At 33.1% G+C, this 10819-nt stretch overlaps 1 protein-coding gene across 1 annotated transcript; it reads left to right on the forward strand.

The window, feature by feature from the left end:
- The first annotated feature begins 9422 nt into the window (after positions 1-9422).
- On the forward strand, positions 9423-10346 carry LOC134718032 (E3 SUMO-protein ligase ZBED1-like). The gene has a single exon (XM_063580534.1). The coding sequence runs from the start codon at positions 9423-9425 to the stop codon at positions 10344-10346; it is 924 nt and encodes a 307-aa protein (XP_063436604.1).
- The last annotated feature ends 473 nt before the right edge of the window (positions 10347-10819 follow it).

The following is a 10819-nucleotide window of genomic DNA, read 5'->3' on the forward strand; positions in this document are numbered from 1 at the left end:
TGGTATGTACAACTTTTATAAGTTAACTTTTAAAAGAGTTTTTTTTTCGTTCAATAAGTTATTTTTACGTCTTTCATTCCAATAGGGTCTTCATTGAGTCTTGATTTTCGTGGCTCAATGATTGAGGTAGTGGTGTTATACCGCATATCATTTCGTGTAAAAGTATACAAACATAGGATATCGGACGATTCTGGAAGTCGAATAAAAAGCAGTTTCTTCAAAAAAGCATATCTGTAAAAGTATTTTGAAGGAAAAAAATAACATGTCATTTGTCATCCCGTATGAAGGGTATAGTTTTCAGCTACGCTGGTTTTATAAACACGAAGCTATTGTAAGGTTAGAATATAAAAAAATCAGCACCAATCCAACGCCACTTTTTTTTATCTATTGACCGTTATAATTATCTCATGACATGGCTTTAAAAAAAATGATTTACCTCCTATACCCTAGATTTCTATCGTTATTTGATAAGCCCTTCTTTTATATCGAAATACAGCCCGTGTTATTTACATGAGGTCATTTTGAATATGCTTCAGATATTTGCCACTGAAAATTGAAAAAAAACTGTCTGTACACATTCTACGGTACTACAATCTTATCTATGTCAATTTGTAAGGCTTATATGATTTACTAAATAATAATCAGTAATACAAATATACAAATTCGGATTTTTTAGTGTATTTTTATAATTTAACATTTACGGTACCACGATGAGTTTTCTATTCCTATTTATCATGGCGAATTTAATCTTTTTGAACCCGGACCGCGAAAAGAACCCATATTTGAAAACGCCGTTTACACTACACATGTACGTGTATATATATAACCCACATTTGACTTTATATACATTATATACACGTACATGCACATGTAGTGTAAACGGCGTTCTAAAATATGAGTTCTTTTCGCGGTCCGCGTTGAAAAGTAAACATTCGATAAATTAGGAATTAAAACTACTAACGTTGTTATAACTCTCATATTTTAATTATTAGCTTTTCGTGTTTCATTTCGTATTTGTAGAAAATGTCTCGTGTTATCTATATTGAAAAACGTTAAAGATAACTATAAAAATCATAATGTTAAAGTGCTGTTTTTAATTATATTTAGTCTTTAAGAATGGGTCAGTTCCTGCACATGATAAATTATTGGCTGATCCAAAACTTTTCATTGGGGAGGAGGGCACTGTCTAAAGAGGATTAACTTCAGCCATGCTTCTGTGATTCCCTATATAATCAACCAATGTTTTCCCACGGAAGAGGCCGCCTTTGTACAATAATTTGAAACTGGTATGAATTGTATGGGTGTAAGTACATCTATCGAACCTTAGCGAGATTTTCTCCAATTTTAAAAGGAGGGGATGACTTTATTTTTATACGCCCGTCGTCTTTTTAGACGGGACGTATTATGGTATGCCGCTGTCCGTCCGTCGTTCACACTTCGGACAATAACTCAAAAACACTTCCACCAATTTCTATGAAACTTGGGTGAATTGTATATATATATTGACGTAAGCTCCCTTTCGGTTTTTTTAATTTCAGATTTCAAGTTTTGGATTTATGGGGCTTTATTCATAAAAAAGGGGGGGGGGGTTCAACACTTCGGACAATAACTCAAAAAGGTTTTCACCAATGCCCATGAAACTTTGGTGAATTGTTTATATCTATTGATGTAAGCTCTCTTGCAGTTTTTATAAATTTCAGATTTTAAGTTTTGGATTTATGGGGCTTTATTCATAAAAAAAGGGGGGGGGGGGGGGGGGGGGGTTCAACACTTCGGACAATAACTCAAAAAGGTTTTCACCAATGCCCATGAAACTTTGGTGAATTGTTTATATCTATTGATGTAAGCTCTCTTGCAGTTTTTATAAATTTCAGATTTTAAGTTTTGGATTTATGGGGCTTTATACATAAAAAAAGGGGGATTTTTTAACACTTCGGACAATAGCTCAAAAAGGTTTTCACCAATGTCCATGAAACTCTGGTGAATTGTTTATATCTATTGATGTAAGCTCCATTCTTTTTTTTATATATTTCAGATTTTACATTTCCGTGTTATGAATTTTTATGCATAAAAAGAGGGGATTTTCCAATTTTGGGACAAAATAACTAACACTTTCTCAAAATTTTATGCAACTTTGATAAATTCTTTATATGTATATTGAACTTAAGGGGTACCCAACACTATACCCCAACAAATTCCTGTCGTTTAATTTTTCTTATTTTTTTTCATTGATAAACTAGGCCAACCTAAACATCTTGTAAAAATTTTAAAAGATTTGAACCATAGGTTTAAAAGATTTGGCAATACAAATATGGCATCTTTTACATACTAGTATCGGCTGAAATTGGAAGTTTCTGAAATATGGGTATAGGGTTGAATTTGTTTAAAAAAATGTAATTTAATCCTAAATTGACAATAGCATAGCTAATAATGATAGCTGAGGAGAATATTAGTTCACTGATACCCCCTTCTTGTAAGTTTTTTTTTTCTGGCTAAAAAAAATTGCTAGAACTTGAATAAAGGTATCAGAATCAGCCCCGAAAAGTAAATGCTGTGCTTCTAGTATTTGAAGAAGAATTTTTTTTTTTATATGTGTCGTTAATTTTTTCATAAAACTAAGCATATACTAGTCAGTTGTTCCTGCAATTTTTTAAAAACATTTAACCGTTAGAATTTTTGGAATTTAAGTGTAAATAAGGCCCCACCCTCAAATCGGATCATTAAATAAGAGCAAAATCTATTGAACAAGTACATAATGACCATAATTTTGTTTGTCTTTTGAACTAGGCCATAGCTATTTGGCATGTGAATGTATCATCACAGGGTTAAGTATCTTGCATCATGATGACCTTTGTTTGACCTTCAAATGCGACCTCAAGGTCAACTTAATGGGTGTTTTTCCGTGAAAAACACAACCATGTAGGCCATAACTTCTTTTCCTTTTGACCTAGGCCTTACATCTTTGGCATGTGGATGTATAACCATGAGGTGGTGTGCCTTCTTAACATTTTGACCTTCAAATGACCTTGAACTTTGACCTCAAGGACAATAATTGTGTGTTTTTGGGGTAAGAAACACTTGTACAGGCCATGACTTTCATGTAGTTATGAATTCATATTTATCATTAAAAAACCATATAACAAAAGCTTTAATCGACCATACAAAATATAGACACATTTTATGACAGCGCTTCAATAGAAATGATTCCCTTTTCAAACAATTGTATGCGACTACATGTCCATTATGAATTCCGTGTGCATTGAATGCCTTGAAATATCGCATACAATTGTTGGAAAAGGGAATCGTTTCTATTGAAGCGCAGTGTACGTACTAAAAATACTCAACAGACAGCGAAGTGAAAACTTTCTAGGCATCAAACAATAGGTGGAGTTAAGCCAAATAACTATATACCAATAAAGGGACAGACGGACAGGGGTGAAAAAAATCCCCCCCCCCCTAAACCGAAAATCAGTTGCAGGGGGAACACAAGGATGTATTTGATTTGAGATATGAGCTGTTAAAATTAAAAGCATGACATTTAAAGATCACACTATTTTCTCACTAAGTTTTTTTTTCAGTAAATTTTACTTCTTTTTGAATATTCATTCAGATTTGACCTTTATAGGCAATTTTTTTTAACCTTTTACTGTAAATATGACATTTTTTTGGATAATTGTATACGATATTACCATGAATAGTTTATTTGACAATTTTCTAATATGTAGTGACAGTTGTATTGAAAGAAAACTTATCCAACTACAGCTTTATCTAAAAATTGCAACATTTTCTCGATTATATATTTATCAGTAAATTTTACAATTTTTTGAATATTCATTCAGATTTGACCTTTATTTGTAATTTTCAACATTTTATTGTATATGATGTTACCTTAAATCGGTCATTTGATCAAGATGAATTTCTAATATGTTTTATTATACCTCAGTATGTTTTTCTATATAAAAAGTAATTGAATAGTTGTGCTATTTCATTCCACAGAACCATTCTCCAGTCAATTGTTTCAAAGACTAATGCCCCGGTGAAAAGTTCCGTACTTTTTTATGCTTATTTTTCATTGGATCTGAATATAAATTTAATACGTCACAGAAAAAAAAAATTGTTAACTTGTGGCTACGATGTTGTGCCACAAACATTCGGTGTCAATTTTTCTTTAGTACACTAGATCTAGATTTCGATACATATATCACAGTAGCATGGGTTCGAATCCCGGCGAGGGAAGAAAGCAAATTTACAGATCTAACATTGTTGGGTAGAGCCAAAACACAGACTTAAAATTTGCATTTCAAGATACAAACTGAACTATAACATTAATATCACGACATAACCAATCTTGTCCAGAATGTTATCACTGAGCTGCCAAACCACATCAAAGACCCAATAGTCCAAACGCAGTTTCAGCATTTTACCGCGATTACAATAGGAAACAAAAACCAATTAAAAGGATCAGATGCTAGAATGTTTGCAGTCCATTTATATGAATATGACAGTGGTTCGTTTGATGTGTTTGGACTTTTTTGGATTTTGCCTTTTGATTTTCCTTTTTGAGTATTCCTCGGAGTTTAGTATTTTTGTGTTTTTACTTTAACAAAACTTGCAACAACACTGTGCATGAATCAACAATTGGACACCAAGTTATGAAATTTATTAACTCGCTGACAGATATTGTTCACATCTGTTAAAGAACATTTGAGTCCAGAACTCATATATTCGTCCTTAGACTTCATAACCAATATTTTAAATTTCGGATCGTAAGCAGAAGTGTACTTGGAATACCAACAAAGATGACAACAAGGAAATTCTATAGAAGTCATTTCCAAAGTACTACACATGCTTCAGAAACTTACCGCCTTTTTAATTTGAAGTCTTTTGCAACAGAGTAGGAGGACAGATGTTTTGGGGATCTAAGAAGAGTGTTTGAAAGAACAACCAACAGACAGACAGGCCACATTGTTGACAATGCTAGAATGCGCATTAGGTCAATTTTGGTCACATCTCACCTCAATAGGATTGCTGACTTTATGATATGTGGCAAGGATGTGTGTTGGATGATGGAAGATGGCAACATTGTCTTTGTTGATGGACCAGATGATCCTCAGTTTCACCGTGAAGGACCAACCCTTCATTATTTGACAACCTGTAAGAAGTTTTAACGGATCATTTAAGACTTAAACAGTTGATTGTTGCAAAACGATACAAACTTCATCAACGCAAACAGGAAAGCCATGAAAAAGTGAGGGATTGTTTAGAAAATCTTAGAAAACTGGCTGATAATTGTCAATTTAATGCATTTCTCGAGGAAGAGATATACTTGTTTGGATTGTATCCAAAAATCATCCAAAGGAAATTGTTATCCATATGTGAATTGGATTAAAAAAAAGCTTTTGAAATTGCTGTTGGTAAAGAAGCTGCTGAAAAGATAACTAAACAATACACCGATGGCAGGTTAAGTGTACATTTCAACTAATTTCAACTAATACAATAATTCAGAAAGTGGCTAAATTAAATATTTTTTTTATTAAAGCTGTTGTTGGTTCACCTTTACTCCGAATAGAATTGTCAATATATATTAGAAAATTAAAATATTGATTTTTTATTATTCGATCTTTGCTTTGGATATTTACAATCAGAGAATTTAACCCTCAACAAATGAAATAACCCTAGATGCTTAGAATTCCAAACTGAAGATTATCTATTGAAAGATAACACACTTGTAACTGAACACCATCATGCTTTTTAAATTTTATTTCTGACACTGCTAGAAATTGATTAGACAAAACAATCACTTCTACTTATATTTTGCAGATGGAAATATCTTCAATGCACTTAATAACATACAGTAAGAGGTGAAAGAACTTCGAAAGGCTGTGTTGCGAAGTAACAGATTTAGAGTCGAAGGACAGATGAGGAAAAGCCTGTCAATTATAGCAAAGAATAATTTCGGAAGGGACATATTTAAAACATGAGACAGTTGCAAAGTAAAAAATGTATTGATAACAACAAAGCAGAAACCGTTGCAAGTTGTTTTCTTGAAGGAGTAAATGAATTTGGGCTTCCCCTCAGAGAGAGGACTGATAAGGGTATGGAAAATAGTAGAGTTGCCGATTTAGTATTGAAAGGCGCGGAGCCTGACATCTTTGTATTTATTATATATTCTATGAAAACAAATTGATGATTTAATTGTACTTTCAGTTTGATGACTTTACGTATTTATTTTGTTAGATGTCTCATATAAGGAAAAGAAAGGTGCCATGCACTTTTGTAGTCCGTCTAAATGGAAAAAAAGACAACTATAACCAAGTCATACAAACCTTTATCAACGATTGATAAAACTGCGGGTGCCACAAACGATAAAGATGACTATAAAACTATAAAACTATAAATGTAGAGGTGGTGATCATTTAACTTGAAAGAAATGGCGATGTACAGCTTAACAATGAACATGAAACATCTTTAATGATAGACCCTAAAAATACTATGCACTGTGTAATTATTTATTTATAAGTGGCATTTATTATCTCCTTAGAATAGTTATGGGTTACAAGATGGATAAAGAGGTGTGCTATGAGTGCGTACATTCCGTTCCTTTTTTGAATTTCATATCAGAAATCTATTAAAAAATGAAGGAAGCCTATTTTAATGGATATCAACCATTTACCAAAATTTGAAGTTTCACAGGTTTAAGCCTTTTATAGTGATTCTCAGATGGGGTATAGAAATATTTTCATCTTACCAATGGGTGTTGATTGATCATATTATTTCTGTTTTATTCATAACCATGGTTGTGTAAATTGCTAGGGTTTAATTTATTAGAGGCTATAGATCTAGATGTATGTTCTTTTTGTTTGTTATTTGGGTGTGGTCTATTTCACCCCAATATCTCTTTTCATTCATACTTATTGGCAGGTTTAGTTAATATTTTTTGCAGTTATAGGAATACAAAAAAGGTATTGATTTTATTAAGATACTGGATTTCATGATGTATAAGAATTTACTGGACACATTGATTGTTATATTAACATTCCCCTGTACATGTGATAGCTTGACATATAATATTTTTTTTAAATTAAAACAACCTAAACATTTGATGTTTTTTTTTTAATGAGACAATAAAATACTTAAGTTGACAAGCAAACCGTTGATCTGCGTACCATTTAACATTATGGTTCGGAATAGCTAAAAAAATCCGTATCTAAGGTATGCACATATATAAAACAATAGTTAAATTTAGCAGTAACAGCAGTTGAAATAAACATTAATTCAAAACAATATTTCAGGTTTTAACTGTAGACTTTGGTAAAACTCATTATATTAAAAGTATTCAGATAATTTGCTCTGGTATTGAATTTATTAAGCTTAGAAAAAAAAGTTAGAGCAAACAACGGACTCGCCAAACGTATCTAAATAATCAGTTGAGACACCACCTTCAAGTCCAGTCAGTGTTGCCACTTTACCAAGTCCCATTGCTTTGACAAAGCCATTAAAAAGAATACGAAATACAAAACCTAAAATTGTTAAACGGAGTGTAAGTATATTTTTAGATATATTTTATTTTAAAATCTGTCTCGGTCTATTTTGCAAATGATTATTTTTTTCTTTTTTATATTTATTATGATCAAATGTTACACGATATAAATAGAAACTAAAACTTGTTTATGAATACATGTAGTTCGATTGATTACATGGTTTAAATCAAGTACATTCCCTAAACTCAGTAATTGACAATTTTTATTCCTTAATCAACTGTTAATATAAAAGTATTTAATAGAATCTAAAAAAAGTTTGTGTAATATTTGCCACACGACAGTAAAAACATAACGTTCTACACAACACAAGAAGTAGTATTTTTTATAGTTAAACCCCATTCAACTGCATATGTAAGTTGTCATTTAATATGATATATTTATATTTGATTTTTTTTCAGAAACCAGAAGCATCACTTGTAGAATTGGAGATGGGAATAACGACGCATATTGTTATTCCCAACAGAATCACCTGAACTTCCTTTTCATTTTATAGCACCAATCGCCAATTGAAGTGGAACCCAAACTTGAGCCGGAGTGTAATGGAAAGGACAAATCCACAGTTCTAAAGACAAGCCTTTTCGTCTGACAATGACTTGGCAGAAATTTGAAAGCCAGTGGAAATTAGCCATGCTCTGACTTTTGTTTCCATAAGCACCTCAAGGTTGACTGGGGTATTGAAATATGGTCACTTGGTCTTCGCCCGACCGGCAGTAAAACGCTTGCCGAAGTGGGGCGTCTATTTGGCTGTGCCGGATGTATCAAGTTCGCAGACACGTCCGGTCAGAAGGGGGCCGTTAAATCCGATGCCTCGTGTAAAGAGAGTGCCACGCTCTTTGCACGTTAAGAACCCTTGCAACAACTCTTTGAGGGGTCCGTAGGTGGCCTGTTGCAACACACAAATCGAGATTAAATTTTGAAGGCTTCACTTTTACCGTTGGAGAGAAATTAACATTTACAAATGGAAATATCGTTAATTTTTCGTTTCATCAAGAATGAAAACAAGATTTTAACGTGTAAACCCGAAAAATCAATCAGAATCGTTATTGTAAACCAACTTATTTACGCGGATACTTTATTTCGGGTTTTACCCTTTCTTGACCACCTCGCGGCTATTTAATTTCGCGATTATCTGATTTACTTGATGAAGTTTATTAAGGAAAGATCAAATATTGACATATTCGCGCTATTTTTCTTCTCGCGAAAGTCCCGAAAATAAGTTGGCTTACAGTATTTGCAAGTCACTCCAATATTTAACAATGATAACCAAAACACATGATGTATATAACTATGACACAAGAAACACTTGCAAGCGCACTATAAAACTAATACACGGTTGATTTATACCACAGCCAAAATGAAAGAAATACAAGTAATGGCACCGTCAATCTGCAAAGCATAATGGAATAATGTCACTATCAATCTGTTCAATTGATCACTAGGTAGCAAAATGAAATACATTTTAAAATCACTTTAATACGACAATAACAGAATACACCAACATTGCAAAATGAATTATAAATACTATACACTATTCAAATCAATTAACCCAACTTTACTAAATAAAGTAGCAAATTGAACACTATATATTTTCACTGCCAAATAGCTATCATTATTTATTTCCTGAATATATTATTCGCTGCAAGATATTTTCTTTTATTTAGTTAACATATTCGATAATTTCCTCTCTACACTGATTTGCTTTCTTCTAATTTGAACTCAGAGCTGCAACCCTCCGTTTGCCATCTGATGCATCCATCTTTACTGCTGAAGCCGAAGCAATAGTTTTGGTTTTGAAATTTATTGCTTCTTCAAATAAATCCAAATTCAAAAATGTAGAAAACTTGTTGGTCATTTCAACATTCAACAACTGTTACAGCAGAAATGCGCAATAGGCAAAAACCTCTTAGGGTTCCTGAACATGAGTTAGTACAGGATGTTGTAACAAGGTGGAATTCAACACAGGCAATGCTTTCACGTCTGGTGGAACAACGTCGTACTCTCACGGATATATTGTTAGACGAGAAAGTGACAAAAAAAGCAGATTCCGCTGTATTTCTTCCTAAAGATCATGAGTGGGAATTGATGAATGATATGTCCACAGTTCTTATGGACTTATCTAATGTAACGACGTACATGTGTTCAGAAAACAGCGTATCTTTGTCTGAGGTCTATCCGATTGTATGTGGATTAATAAGAAGAAGTTTAAAGGTACAAGATTCTGACGGAGTTATAATTCGTAAGACCAAAGATGTCATCAGTGATGAGTTGAATCGACGTTATCAACCAAATGACAAGACTGCCTGTTCCACACCTGTAATTGCATCACTAATGGACACCCGATACAAAAAGTTAACTTTCTTATCTTCTGAACAAAGAAAAACGGCAGAGGAATTTTTAGAGGGTCTTATCGATGAAATGCCTCTAAAACGGTTGACAGAGACAAGCGGCTCCGATACTCCGCCACCAAAGAGACAACGACGACCAAGTGGAATTGACTTTTTGCTTAGTAAATCGCCTGACAAACCGGAGTCTCAAGACGAGTTAGAACTACAAAGTTATTTACTAGATAAATCTGATTTCAATAAATCTCCACTTGAATGGTGGTCAGAAAACAAGACGAAATACCCACGTTTATCTATAATTGCAAAACGTGTGTTAGCAGTACCAGCAACGTCCGTTCCTTCTGAGAGGATATTTTCATGTGCCGGACTTGTGGTTACTAAACTCAGAAACAGACTTTCAGCTGGAAGTTGTATATCAGATAATTTTTTTAAACAAGAACAAGATAAAAGTCACCTGCATTGAACCCCACACATCTGATTAGTGACATTTAACGGTGTAAAAACACGGTTCAATAACTTATACTACAAGCCGTAAACTTACCTTTGATCCTCGAATTTTCCCACCTTTAATTGTTAATCAATAGTTATTTGTAAACATGATTGGTATGAGATGTACAACTTTATAATCTTTAATCTATAGTTAATATATTGTCTACTTTTGCGGACTTGATATGCAAATATTCATGATTTTATTGGACTTTGGTTCATGAACACGTACATAAAAAAAATTGCTATTGTCACAGTGATAGGTTACTATTATTTGAAGAAACGACGGTCGGTAATTCATTTTTTAATTGACACAAAAACAGAGGATTAAGCTATTTTTGTTGTCTTTCGTTAATATGTTTATGGAAGGTAATAACAAACAAACAAAATTCTGCATCACACCTAAAATTTATACTTTTCAGTAGACATTTAAGATTCATCCGAGTACTC

The sequence above is a fragment of the Mytilus trossulus genome, chromosome 5 (assembly GCF_036588685.1).
Source record: "Mytilus trossulus isolate FHL-02 chromosome 5, PNRI_Mtr1.1.1.hap1, whole genome shotgun sequence".
Lineage (NCBI taxonomy): Eukaryota > Metazoa > Mollusca > Bivalvia > Mytilida > Mytilidae > Mytilus > Mytilus trossulus.

Coding starts and splice junctions, on each gene's coding strand:
- LOC134718032 (XM_063580534.1), top strand. CDS start 9,423: ATGCGCAATAGGCAAAAACCTCTTAGGGTTCCTGAACATGAGTTAGTA.